This window comes from Rhinatrema bivittatum, chromosome 6 (assembly GCF_901001135.1).
Source record: "Rhinatrema bivittatum chromosome 6, aRhiBiv1.1, whole genome shotgun sequence".
NCBI lineage: Eukaryota > Metazoa > Chordata > Amphibia > Gymnophiona > Rhinatrematidae > Rhinatrema > Rhinatrema bivittatum.
The window spans coordinates 6,419,053-6,433,660 of NC_042620.1; the positions used below are offsets into that span (position 1 = coordinate 6,419,053).

The 14,608-nt window shown below is 46.6% G+C and overlaps 1 protein-coding gene across 1 annotated transcript in view; it reads right to left on the reverse strand.

Annotated features, from left to right (window-relative positions):
• SPEG (striated muscle enriched protein kinase) overlaps positions 1-14,608 on the reverse strand; it is a 497,600-nt gene that overhangs the window by 167,146 nt on the left and 315,846 nt on the right. The window contains exons 23-24 of the mRNA XM_029605011.1: positions 11,321-11,423; positions 5,404-5,604 (exon numbers count right to left, since the gene is read on the reverse strand). Of these exons, the coding sequence (XP_029460871.1) occupies positions 5,404-5,604; positions 11,321-11,423 (304 nt within the window). The remainder of the gene's footprint in view (positions 1-5,403; positions 5,605-11,320; positions 11,424-14,608) is intronic.

Here is a 14,608-nt window from a genome sequence, read left to right on the forward strand (position 1 = left end):
CCCCCGAATGAGCAGAGGAAAGAGGAAAATTTATAATTTTGGAACTTTAATTTTACGGACTAACGAGAAACCTGTGCCATTCTTCAGAATTATTTTAGTAAACAGATTGAGTGGACTCTCCAATTCTCCTCTCCCACACCGAATGGGACTCTGGACTGATCTGTGGTATAGGAATGAAATTTGGCAGATAAGAACCAATTTTCCTTTCCCTGTACATACCCAAATCAGTCCAGACTCCTGGGATGTACCAAAGCTTACCTAATTGGTGTGGACTGCGAGAGTCCTGCCTGAAGTACACTTTCACCGAAATTGCCAACGTCCGAGGCCTGCACGTCCAGTTGATAGTGTCTGGCAAAGGTATGTAAAGACGTCCAAGTAGCAAAGCCAGGAACTCCCCGCTTTGTACCGTGCTATGACAGACCGCAGAGTCTCCATCTGGAACCGGGGTATCTTGAGAGCTATATTCACCTTTTTTAAATCCAGAATTGGATGAAATGTTCCTTCCTTCTTTGGAACCACAAAATAAATGGAATAATGTCCCATCCCTTGTTCCTCCTCAGGGATGGGAACGATGGCTCCCAGCATTTGCAGTCGCTGGATGGTCTGTTATGCAATCAGTTTCTTTTCTGGAAAGGCACAAGGAGACACCTTGAATAGGCTCCTCGGCAGCCAAGCAAAGTCGAAAGCACAATCTTGTCCTATGAAGCTTAGAACCCATTGGTCCAATGTGATTTTGATCCACTCCTCATAAAATTGAGTCAAATGACCCCTGATACCTGGGACTGAGGTTTGGGCTGGCCTCGCCTCATTGTGCAGGTTTGGCTCCGCCACTCCCCTGGCTGGAGCCCTCTCTGTTAGGCCGACGTCCACGAAATGACTGGTTCCAGGACTGCGACCTCCCTGAGGTCTGCCTCTGGCCAGCACCTGGAGCTCTGCTCTGGTGAAAACGCCTCTGTCCTCGAAATCGGGAGCTTGCAGGAAGAAATCCTTTTGAACCTTTGGGCTTGTCCTCCGGTAGCTTGTGCACTTTATTGTTTTCCAGATGCTTTATCAGCTGCTCCAAGTCTTCTCCAAAAAGGAGCTTGCCCTTAAAAAGCAAAGCTCCTAGTTGAGCCTTTGATGAAACATCCGCTGACCAATTCCATAACCAAAGGAGCCTCCAGGCCAAGACCATAGACATCAATGTCCTGGAAGAAGCGTGAATGAGGTCATACAAGGCACTGGCCCCATAGGTGACTGCCACCTCTAAGCGTTCTGCCTGTTTTGAATCCTGGAGTGACACATCAAGCTAAACCGCAGCATTAAACTGCTACATACTGCAGCACATATGCCCAGAGCAGACACCTCAAATATCTTCTTAAGGTGCACCTCGAGCTTCTGGACCTGCAAATCCTTCAGAGCTGCCGCACCAACTACTGGAATGGAGGTCCATTTTGTAATTGCCGAGACAGACGCATCCACCTTCGGGACCCTTAACAGCTCCAGAGTGTCTTCGGGCAAGCAACAGAGCTTATCCATGGCTCTGCTAACCTTAAGGCCAGTCGCCCGGAGTATCCCACTCCCTGACCACCAACTGTTTTACTAACTTATGAAATGGGAAAGTTCTGGCCAGACCTCGTAAGCCAGCCATGACCAGATCCACTGAGTCCTCGTCCGACTCCTCCTGCGGAACCGTTATCCCTAACTCTGCCAGGACGTGCGGGATCAGAGGTCCTAGTTCCTCCTTTTGAAACAGGTGAACTACTTTGGGATCACCCCCTCCATAGAGGGGACACTTGCCGATTCCTCATCTGGATCCTGCTGAACCCTGGGTAGACTCGAGGTGGGAGGACCGTCCCCAGACAGCAACCCATTATCGGACTCCTCTGACGAACCGTCCTTGGCGGCCCCTGTCACCGTTAGACTGAGGACTCTCCGAATCCTCATGGCCCCCGAGGCCCCTGAAAACTTAACCGTCTTTTTAGGTGGAGCAGCTAAAACTTTCCATGGGAGGGGGGGGGGGGGGGGGGGGGGCGGCGCCCTGTGGTGCTCCGAGCCAGAAAGACTTCATGAACGAGGAGAATAAACTCCAGGGAAAAGGGAGCAGGACCCGGAGAATCCCCCACCAGAAGATCTGACTCTTGCTCAGACTGCCCCTCTGGGCCCTCCCAGGCTTCATCAGGGCTGGAATTCGTGGGGGGACAGCGGTGGCGGGAGATCACCTCCCCCTGCTGACCTCTCTGCAGAAGCCACAAAGGTTTTCAAAATGGCCGCCGTTCCCACACTGAGCAAAAATGGATCAGCAGCCTCTGCCAGGCCCGCATTGCCTCACTGATGACGCTGCAGTCCCTCCTGATGAGCCCGCCCCCTCCAGAGAGGCATCGGGAGCATCGGCCGGCCCTCGAGAAATGCAAACTGTGCTTACCACACACAGCACAGCGACTCCCTCGCGGCATGGCTCGGCCCAACCCCGACTGCTCGGCATGCGCCCGGAGAGGAGATGGGAGGGGAAGAGCCACGAAGACCGGAGCCCCCTGAATGGTTTACCTTCCTCTGCCACCGTCGACAGGGAGAGCCAAAAGAAAACAAGGCCCTTGTCAATTAACGTTTCTCTTTCAGGCTTCTTACTTTTTTTTTTTAACTTTATAAAAGAATTAACAAAACACTTTCCTTCATGAAGGGTGGCAGAGGCTTCCTTCAATCCTTCTGTAGGTGAGGGAACAGGACTACCAGTTATCACCTCCAGCGTGATTCAGCAAGCAAATCAGGGTCACCAACACCTGCTTGTCCTGCCCTGCAACCAGGAAGGATGGTCCCACCAGGTCCTGCCAACCTCCTAGGAGGATAAACACCTTCTCTTTGTGAAGCCACAAATCGTCTTCTTTCTATTATTTTATCTTATTCCTTATTTTTCTTTTTTACTCAGGTACAGATCTGTAGGTTTTGCACCTCCTCCATCTGCTGGAGACAGAGAAATACTGAGGAGATGCAGCTGGCACACGGGGTTAAGAGGCGGTGCCTGTGAAACTTTCTCTGTCTCCATCTGCTGGAAGGGAGGCAAAACCCAGGAGTCTGGACTGACCTGGATATGAACAGGGAAAGCAGCAATAACACAATCAAAGAGGCATGAAAAATGGGAAAGCATTTATCAAAATACAAGCGAAGAAATAACGACCTTGTCCCCATTCCCTCTCACAGGGGCTTGGGGATAACTAAGCCCACATTCAGCACCATGCTAATCCCCAAAAATGCAGACTGACCACCCCAGTCGCTTCCAAAGGAGTTCCCAAAGGGCTGATCTCTTTTGCTTTTGCCCCACTGGGAGTGACCGGCTCTTATGGTCGGCCCGTGATGACATCAGCGGGAGGGTGTGGGGGCCATACAGACCAGAATAGGAGCAAAGTATGAAATGCCCAGTAAACCTGAGGGGGGACTCTGATAGAAAGAGTCTCTCCCCCTGCCATGGCACCTGCAGCTCACACCAGGCCACAAACCAGTGTCAAACCCTCGTAAATACACACAGAGATCCAATTTCAGTAAGCCATGAGTGGTGATGTTACCCAGGCAACCTAAATCTGCCTCGAATATACCCAGATAATGTTACCCAGGCAACCTAAACCTGTCTCTAAACATACCCCGATAATGTTACCCGGGTAACCTAAACCTGTCTCTAAACATACCCCGATAATGTTACCCGGGTAACCTAAATCTGTTTCTGAATATACCCAGATAATGTTACCCGGGTAACCTAAATCTGTCTCTGAATATACCCAGATGACCTTACCCAGGAAACCTTAGCATGGCTTTTCCCTGACCAGACCTCCCTATTTACATTTATCTGGGAGCACTGAATATCTGCCGTTTCCCAGATAACTTTTAACTATACGCCCATCTCTTTTACCCATGTGCTCACTTATCCAGCTAAAATGTATCCACTTGACAGAACAGGAAATTTAAAATTTGGGAATTGTCTGGGCAACCTGGACAAACCCTTTTCAATATCGACCTCGCAGTATTACTACTGTTATCTTTGTGGACTTGACTCATCCAAAGTTGGCAGAAAAATACTCATTGACGTCGCCAGACACTTCTGAAGCAGAGTGTGCGCTTTGTCCCGTGTTCTCCCTGGAGCAGGTTTTTGGCCTGCAACGATCTTATCCGGACTGGGATCTTCTTTTCAAGACGAGCACCCTGTGTGTCAGAAACCTGCTCCTCTGCAATCGATCGCGCCACCTTCTCCTCGCCCAGCCTGCTTTAGGCCTGTAGCTGCTGCTCTAACTACTAGAAGTAGCCTCGTGATTAAAGGAGCCTGCAAGCTGCTCTGATACCACCTCAGACTGTAAGCCCTCCACTCCCTGAAATGAATCAGTCATGAAATGGGGACGACAGATTCCCTTCTGCGTATCAGAATCCTGCTCCTCGGCACATTAAGGGACCGATGTAATAAGGCCCGCGGCAAATCAGGCGCTAGTTCTGAGCGCGGATTTTGATCACTGCGCGCGGCCAAAGCTGGCACCTCCGCGGGATGTAAAAAAAAAAAATTATGCAAATGATTTGCGCACAAATCTGCAGACACATGAAGAAATGCGCATAATAAGTGGCTGCATCCGTGCTGAAAAGCCACACCAATGATATGCGCATAAGAGCAAGCGAGCAAACGGGGCTCCCTTTTCAGCGAAAGTCTGACCCTGGAATATATTTCTAATACTTTGAATAACTGTGCTGCAGAAAACATGGCAAATACATTCATGGGTGATAATTCACAACCGCATGCCATGACCTCTGTCACCTGCCAACACCTCTGCTGCTGGCATCCTTTGGCGAAGCCGCAGGATATACCAAAGCATCAGGAACAGCTGGACCCAATCAGAAATCTCCATCATAAATCACACCAGAGCTGCACGGACACACAATGGTGCTGTCACTTAACTCGTGCCCTGACCGTGTCGGTAAAATACCCACATTAAAAACCAGCAGTAGCATTTCTATCTTCTAGCGCGGTTCCTTGCATTGATTGTTTGTAGATAATCGCCTTCTTTGCATGCCATTAGCATGCACTCGGCAGAAAAGCTGCGGGTCTGTAAGCGTGCTTGTATGTGCTTTTTTCCCACGCACAAAACCCTTATTATATCCCCATATAGGGCTTTGGCAGGAAAACGCGCAGAAACCCATGGCAGCTTCAGCGCACCTTATTACATCGGCCCCTAAGAGAGCATGCAGGATCTCCTCATAGTGCTGAGTCGCACATCCCATAAGATTGCCAGACTGGGTCAGATCATAGCTCTCTCCAGCCTGGCAACCGATCTGTGACAGTGGCAAGAGACAGCGTGTGTGAAGAATTATCCATCGTTATCCATCTTACCTTCACAGTGTCCTGTGGCAACAAGTTACCCAGGGTAATTCTGTGTTTGTCTGGAAGGATACAGCTCCATGATAATGACGATGGCGTTCTTCTTCTCAAAGGCATCATGGAAGTACACAACGCGTTCGTGGTCCAGCTGAGAGAGGATGTTCATCTCCCGGCGGCCTGACAGCTTGGTCTTTGCACGGCATGGGATGAACTTGGCTGCGTAGTCCAGCATGCTGCTCTTATCTGTCACCTTCCGGATGTAAGAAAATGCTCCCCTGAAACAAGGACCAAAGCAGGAAACCTCAAACACCAACGATTCCACAACATAACGGTGTCTCGCCAGCAGTCACAGCAAGTTCCTTTACAGCAATGACATCATCTCACCACCAGCCAATCACAGCAAGTTCCTTTACAGCAATGACATCATCTCACCACCAGCCAATCACAGCAAGTTCCTTTACAACAAAGACATCATCTCACCACCAGCCAATCACAGCAAGTTCCTTTACAACAAAGACATCATTTCACCACCAGCCAATCACAGCAAGTTCCTTCACAACAATGACATCATTTCACCACCAGCCAATCACAGCAAGTTCCTTCACAACAATGACATCAATTCATCACCAGCCAATCACAGCACTCACAGCAAGCTCATTTACAACAACATCAATTCACAACCAGCCAATCACAGCACTCAGAGCAAGCTCATTTACAATAATAATGACACTCTCAGCTGCTACCCCAGTTAGTTCATTGCTCATCAATCTACATCAACACAACCTGAACTTACTGGAATTAATAAATGTTTGAAGACAATTTTCAAAGGGTTTTATGTGTGCAGATTGACTGTCTGAATATCTCCCTCCCTTAATGAGGCTAAAATTATGCACCTTGTTCCAGAACACGCATCACTTTACTTGCATTGGGATGCAGAGTTCTTGGCGGTGTCTTTAGGTTGGGAAATGAGATGTATATGTGAAGATGGGATTTTCATATCTCTGCGAGTACTATGACACCAAACGTCTACCACACAGAAAGCAATGCAAGTGACTGAGCAGACTTTCTACCTGTGCAAGTTTCAAAGCACAAGTATGCATCTGGTGCAAAGTCCCTTCCCAACCCAGGTAACTGATATACAGCAGTCTTTGTCCCGATGTGGACAGTTCAAAATTGCCCACTTGAAGGGAAACAGGTCTGCAATTTCATGTTTGAGTTCCTTCAGAACTCTGGGGTGAATATCATCTGGTCCCGAGGACAAGTCTCCCAGGGCTACTGCCCAGGAAGGAAGAGTTAGGTCGGCCATCATAGTTGGTGATTCAATTATTAGAAATGTAGATAGCTGGGTGGCTGGTGGGCGTGAGGACCGCCTGGTAACTTGCCTGCCTGGTGCGAAGGAGGCAGACCTCACGCGTCACCTAGATAGGATTTTAGACAGTGCTGGGGAGATGCCGGCTGTCGTGGTACATGCGGGCACCAATGACATAGGAAAATGTGGGAGGGAGTTTCTGGAAGCCGAATTTAGGATTTTAGGTAGGAAGCTGAAATCCAGAACCTCCAGGGTGGCATTCTCTGAAATGCTCCCTGTTCCACGCGCAGGTCACCAGAGGCAGGCAGAGCTCCGGAGTCTCAATGCGTGGATGAGACGATGGTGCAAGGAAGAGGGATTCAGTTTTGTTAGGAACTGGGGAAACTTTTGGAGAAAGGGGAGACTTTTCCGAAAGGATGGGCTCCACCTTAACCAAAGTGGAACCAAGCTGCTGGCACTAACTTTTAAAAAGGAGATAGAGCAGCTTTTAAACTGGAACAAGGGGGAAAGCCGACAGTCACTCAGCAGTGCATAGTTCGGAGAAATGTATCCTTGAAGGATACTAATGAAACAGGAGAGTTAGGGCATCCCAAAAGAGAGGTTCCATTAAAAGCAAACATAGTCCATGTGCCTATACATAAAAAATCACCGAAGCTAATGATTTCCGAATTATCCCTAACAACTGAAAAGCAGGTTGTTAAAACAAGCAAAAACCACACTTTGAAATGTCTGTATGCCAATGCCAGAAGTCTAAGAAGTAAGATGGGAGAGTGTATAGCAGTAAATGATGAGATTGACATAATTGGCATCACAGAAACCTGGTGGAAGGAGGATAACCAATGGGACAGTGCTATATCAGGGTACAAATTATATCCCAATGATAGGGAGGATCAACCTGGTGGGGGTGTGGCACTTTACGTCCGGGAGGGAATAGAGTCCAACAGGATAAAGATCATACAAGAGAGTAAATGCTCAGTAGAATCTATATGGGTAGAAATCCCATGTGTGTTGGGTAAGAGTATAGTGATAGGAGTATACTACCATCCACCTGGACAAAATGGTCAGACAGATGATGAAATGCTAAGAGAAATCAGGGAAGCAAACCAATTTGGTAGTGCAATAATAATGGGAGATTTCAATTACCCCAATATTGACTGGGTAAATGTAACATCAGGACTTACTAGAGACATAAAGTTCCTGGATGTAATAAATCATTGCTTCATGGAGCGATTGGTTCAGGAACCAATGAGAGAGGGAGCTATTTTAGATTTAATTCTTAGTGGAACGCAAGATTTGGTGAGAGAAGTAACGGTGGTGGGGCAACTTGGCAACAGTGATCATAACATGATCAAATTTAAACTAATAACTGGAAGGGGGACAATAAGTAAATCTGCAGCTCTAACACTAAACTTTCAAAAGGGAAACTTTGATAAAATGAGGAAAATAGAAAAAAAATGAAAGATGCAGCTGCAAAGGTTAAAAGTGTTCAACAGGCTTGGACATTGTTTAAAAATACAATCCTAAATGCGCAGTCCAGATGTATTCCACACATTAAGAAAGGTGGAAGGAAGGCAAAACGATTAACGTCATGGTTAAAAGGTGAGGTGAAAGAGGCTATTTTAGCCAAAAAATCATCCTTCAAAAATTGGAAGAAGGATCCATCTGAAGAAAATAGGATAAAACATAAGCATTGTCAAGTGTAAAACATTGATAAGACAGGCAAAGAGAGAATTTGAAATGAAGTTGGCCATAGAGGCAAAAACTCACAGTAAAAACTTTTTTAAATATATCCAGTGCAAGAAACCTGTTAGGGAGTTGGTTGGACCGTTATATGACCGAGGGGTTAAAAGGTCTCTTAGAGAAGATAAGGTCATTGCAGAAAGACTAAATGAATTCTTTGCTTCTGTGTTTACAAGGATGTTGGGAAGATACCAGTTCTGGAGACGGTTTTCATGGGTGATGAGTCAGACGAACTGAACAAAATCACTGTGAACCTGGAAGATGTAGTAGGCCAGATTGACAAACTAAAGAGTAGCAAATCACCTGGACCGGATGGTATGCATCCTAGGGTTCTGAAGGAACTAAAAAATGAAATTTCTGATTTGTTAAAATTTGTAACCTATCATTAAAATCATCCATTGTACCTGAAGACTGGAGGGTGGCCAATGTAACCCCAATATTTAAAAAGGGATCCAGGGGTGATCCGGGAAATTATAGACCAGTGAGCCTGACTTCGGTGCTGGGAAAAATAGTGGAAACTATTCTAAAGTTCAAAATCACAGAGCATATAGAAAGACATGGTTTAATGGAACACAGTCAACATGGATTTACCCAAGGGAAGACTTGCCTCACAAATCTGCTTCATGTTTTTGAAGGGGTTAATAAATGTGGATAACGGTGAACTGGTAGATGTAGTGTACTTGGATTTTCAGAAGGCGTTTGACAAAGTCCCTCATGAGAGGCTTCTAAGAAAACTAAAAAGTCATGGGATAGGAGGCGATGTCCTTTCGTGGATTACAAACTGGTTAAAAGACAGGAAACAGAGTAGGATTAAATGGTCAATTTTCTCAGTGGAAAAGGGTAAACAGTGGAGTGCCTCAGGGATCTGTACTTGGACCGGTGCTTTTTAATATATTTATAAATGATCTGGAAAGGAATACGACGAGTGAGGTTATCAAATTTCTGTTTAATGTAAAAAGCTCTGGCCAATAAGCCCCGGGCGAGTTGTCGTTACTTGTAAACCGGATTGATTTGTATCTCATACAGGAATTTCGGTATAGAAAAATTAAAAATAAATAAAATAAATACATTTTCAGATGATACAAAATTATTCAGAGTAGTTAAATCACAAGCAGATTGTGGTAAATTGCAGGAGGACCTTGCGAGACTTGAAGATTGGGCATCCAAATGGCAGATGAAATTTAATGTGGATAAGTGCAAGGTGATGCATATAGGGAAAAATAACCCATGCTATAATTACACAATGTTGGGTTCCATATTAGGTGCTACAACCCAAGAAAGAGATCTAGGTGTCATAGTGGATAACACATTGAAATCGTCGGCTCAGTGTGCTGCAGCAGTCAAAAAAGCAAACAGAATGTTGGAAATTATTAGGAAGGGAATGGTGAATAAAACGGAAAATGTCATAATGCCTCTGTATCGCTCCATGGTGAGACCGCACCTTGAATACTGGGGTAGATTTTCAGACGAGCGCGAACAGCCTACTTTTGTTTGCGCTCCAGGCGCAAACAAAAGTACGCTGGATTTTAGTAGATACGCGCGTAGTCGCGCGTATCGGCTAAAATCCTGGATCGGCGCGCGCAAGGCTATCGATTTCGTATAGCCTGCGCGCGCCGAGCCGCGCAGCCTACCCCCGTTCCCTCCTAGGCCGCTCCGAAATCGGAGCGGCCTAGAAGGGAACTTTCCTTTGCCCTCCCCTCACCTTCCCCTCCCTTCCCCTACCTAACCCACCCGCCCGGCCCTGTCTAAACCCCCATCCTACCTTTGTCGGGGGATTTACGCCTCCCGGAGGGAGGCGTAAATCCCCGCGCGCCAGCGGGCCTCCTGCGCGCCGGGCCGCGACCTGGGGGCGGGTACGGAGGGCGCGGCCACGCCCCCGGGCCGTAGCCACGCCCCCGTACCCGCCCCCAAAACGCTGCCAACACGCCCCCGCAACGCCGCGCGCTCCGGCCCCGCCCCCAACACGCCTCCTGACACGCCCACTCCGAAAACCCCGGGACTTACGCGAGTCCCGGGGTTCTGCGCGCGCCGGTGAGCCTATGTAAAATAGGCTCACCGGCGCACAGGGCCCTGCTCGCGTAAATCCGCCCGGTTTTGGGCGGATTTACGCGAGCAGGGCTCTGAAAATCCGCCCCACTGTGTACAATTCTGGTCGCCGCATCTCAAAAAAGATATAATTGTGATGGAGAAGGTACAGAGAAGGGCAACCAAAATGATAAAGGGGATGGAACAGCTCCCCTATGAGGAAAGACTGAAGAGGTTAGGACTTTTCAGCTTGGAGAAGAGACGACTGAGGGGGGATATGATAGAGGTGTTTAAAATCATGAGAGGTCTAGAACGGGTAGATGTGAATCGGTTATTTACTCTTTCACATAATAGAAGGACTAGGGGGCTCTCCATGAAGTTAGCAAGTAGCACATTTAAAACTAATCTGAGAAAATTCTTTTTCACTCAATGCACAATTAAGCTCTGGAATTTGTTGCCAGAGGATCTGGTTAGTGCAGTTAGTGTAGCTGGGTTCAAAAAAGGTTTGTATAAATTCTTGGAGGAGAAGTCCATTAATGGCTATTAATCAAGTTTACTTAGGGAATAGCCACTGCTATTAATTGCATCAGTAGCATGGGATCTTCTTAGTGTTTGGGTACTTGCCAGGTTCTTATGGCCTGGTTTGGCCTCTGTTGGAAACAGGATGCTGGGCTTGATGGACCCTTGGTCTGACCCAGCATGGCAATTTCTTATGTTCTTGTGCCCCGTGAGACTGCAATGTTTTGTAATACCACATATCTGTGACATCCAAGGGATATGTGACAAGTGTACAGTATTAGAAAATCAGGCACCTGGCTGTCTTATATTAGCTGTAATAGCATAGGCCCTGCATCACTTTACCTTTCACCCAGCAGCACAGAAGCTGTGGCCTGTGCTGTGAGACCTTTTCTCCTCACCTCCCAATCTCCTTGTGAATGTCGTAATAATCCACCATTCTCCTCATCTTCTGCAACAGGGATTCTTCTGTTTCTTCCATAGTAACATCTGCATCAGATTTCACTGAAACACAAAAAACAAGAGAATGCAACTGGCCCAGGATAAGGAGAGAGCTAAGAATGAGAGAATGATCGGAGGAATAGAAAGGATTAATACAGCAGAGCCACAGCACCGAGTCCAGGGTATTAATACCTCAGTACTACAACTGTGATTCCGGGGTATAACACCACAGTGTCACAGCACCGTGTGCAGAGTATTAATACCTCAGTACTACAACTGTGATTCCGGGGTATAACACCACAGTGCCACAGCACTGTGTGCAGAGTATTAATACCTCAGTACTACAACTGTGATTCCAGGTTATAACACCACAGTGCCACAGCACCGTGTGCAGAGTATTAATACCTCAGTACTACAAATGTGATTCCGGGATATAACACCACAGTACCGTGTGCAGAGTATTAATACCTCAGTGCTACAACTGTGATTCCGGGGTATAACACCACAGTGCCACAGCACCGTGTGCAGAGTATTAATACCTCAGTACTACAACTGTGATTCCGGGGTATAACACCACAGTGCCACAGCACTGAGTCCAGGGTATTAATACCTCAGTACTACAACTGTGATTCCGGGGTATAACACCATAGTGCCACAGCACTGAGTGCAGGGTATTAATACCTCAGTACTACAACTGTGATTCCGGGATATAACACCACAGCACCGTGTGCAGAGTATTAATACCTCAGTACTACAACTGTGATTCCAGGGTATAACACCACAGTGCCACTGCACCAAGTGCATGGTATTAATACCTCAGTACTACAACTGTGATTCCGGGGTATAACACCACAGTGTCACAGCACCGTGTGCAGAGTATTAATACCTCAGTACTACAACTGTGATTCCGGGGTATAACACCACAGTGCCATAGCACCGTGTGCAGAGTATTAATACCTCAGTACTACAACTGTGATTCCGGGGTATAACACCACAGTGTCACAGCACCGTGTGCAGAGTATTAATACCTCAGTACTACAACTGTGATTCCGGGGTATAACACCACAGTGCCATAGCACCGTGTGCAGAGTATTAATACCTCAGTACTACAACTGTGATTCCGGGGTATAACACCACAGTGGCATAGCACCGTGTGCAGAGTATTAATACCTCAGTACTACAACTGTGATTCCGGGGTATAACACCATAGTGCCACAGCACTGAGTGCAGGGTATTAGATCAGGGCCAGCTCAGTCAGGCTTGCATGGAGGACACAGCACAGAGACAGCAGTGGTAACCCTTATCAATGACAAACAAGCACTGATGATCCAGATGGATCAAGTGCTCCATATCTCAGCTGCATTTCACATGGTTGACCACCATATAATGCTGAGTAGACTATCAAACGCACGTCCGCGTTTGGACGTGCGTTTTTGACGCGCTAGCTTTTCCCCTTATTCAGTAAGGGGTCGAAAACGCGCATCCAACCCCCCCAAACTAATAGCGCCCGCAACATACAAATGCATGTTGATGGCCCTATTAGTTATTCCCGTGCGATTCAGTAAGTAAAATGTGCAGCCAAGCCGCACATTTTACTTTCAGAAATTAGCGCCTACCCAGAGGTAGGCGCTAATTTCTCTCAGCACCGGCAAAGTGTACAGAAGTGCAGTAAAAACTGCTTTTCTGTACACCCTCCGACTTAATATTATGGCGATATTAAGTCGGAGGTCCCAAAAGTTAAAAACAATTAAAAAAAAAAAAAAAATTTGAAGTCGGCCCGCAGCTTGAAAACCAGATGCTCAATTTTGCCAGCGTCCGGTTTCCGAACCCGTGGCTGTCAGCGGGTTTGAGAACCGACACTGGCAAAATTGAGCGTCGGCTGTCAAACTCGCTGACAGCCACCGCTCCTGTCAAAAAAGAAGTGCTAGGGACGCGCTAGTGTCCCTAGCACTTCTTTTTACCAAGGGCCCTCATTTAAATACTGATTCGCACGCACAGAAGAGTGGCCTGTGCGCGACTTTTACTGACTCGGTCTGTTAGTTATCCAAGGGAATGTGCAAAAACTGATTCAAGACCATCCTAACGAGCATAACTCAGAAAATAACTTGGGATGCATCATCGTCTGAGCCTTGCCCTCAGGGCTCCTCACTGTTCCCTATCTTGTTCAATGCAGAGTCTGTACCATTTGCATCTATGATAAGAAAATTCGGACTTAAAGAATACATTTATTTATTTTATTTATTTAAAATTTTTATATACCGGCATTCATGATACAATCACATCATGCCGGTTTACATAGAACAGGGGTGTACACCTAATAGTGTGGAGGAAGCAGTTACAAATAAGAAGGTAATAGAACTGGGAGAAGAGAAGAAAGAGAGAGGATAACATTAGATATATATATTTACATTAGAAATAACATTTTTACAAGGGGAAGTGGTTGAACTGGCTGAATAGGATTAATCGGTGTCCGGGAATGCTTTTTTGAACAGCCAGGTCTTAAGTCTTTTCCTGAAGATTGGGAGGCTGGGTTCTTGTCTAAGGTCCGGTGGGATGGAGTTCCACAAAAGGGGGCCGGCTGTTGAGAAGGCCCGATCTCTTAATGTGATGTGTTTAGTAGTTTTGGCTGGGGGCACTTGAAGAGATCCTCTGAGTGCGTCTCTAGTTGGTCTGGAAGAGTTATAAGTTTGGAATGGGACTTGTAAGTCGAGTGGGGTGTGTTGATGGATAGTTTTGTGTATTATGGAAAGAGATTTGTAGAGGATTCTAAAGTGAATAGGCAACCAATGGAGATCTTTTAGGATTGGAGTTATATGGTCCTTCCTCCTGGAATTTGTCAGTAATCTTGCCATAGCGTTTTGTAACATCTGAAGGGGTTTAGTGTAGGAGGAAGGTAGGCCCAGAAGGATAGAGTTACAGTAATCGATCTTAGAGAAAATGATAGCTTGAAGAATGGATAATGAATTGAAAAAATGACAGCTTGAAGATACATAAATGGACAACCTCAGATACCTGGGAAGAAACAACAGCACTCCACCAAAGCCTCAAGGCAGTAACAATCTGGGAGGTTAATAATCGCCTTCAGATACAATGGAAATCTTAAGGGTGAGCAATTCACCATGGCCAGCTGATGTTCCCCTACTAAACTTAGAGGATATCACTCTGCTTTCACAGCACGAGGTTTAGAAGTCATTGTTGACTCTGCTTTGGCCATGGAGAGCCAAGTAATAAAGAAAGCATTCTGACAC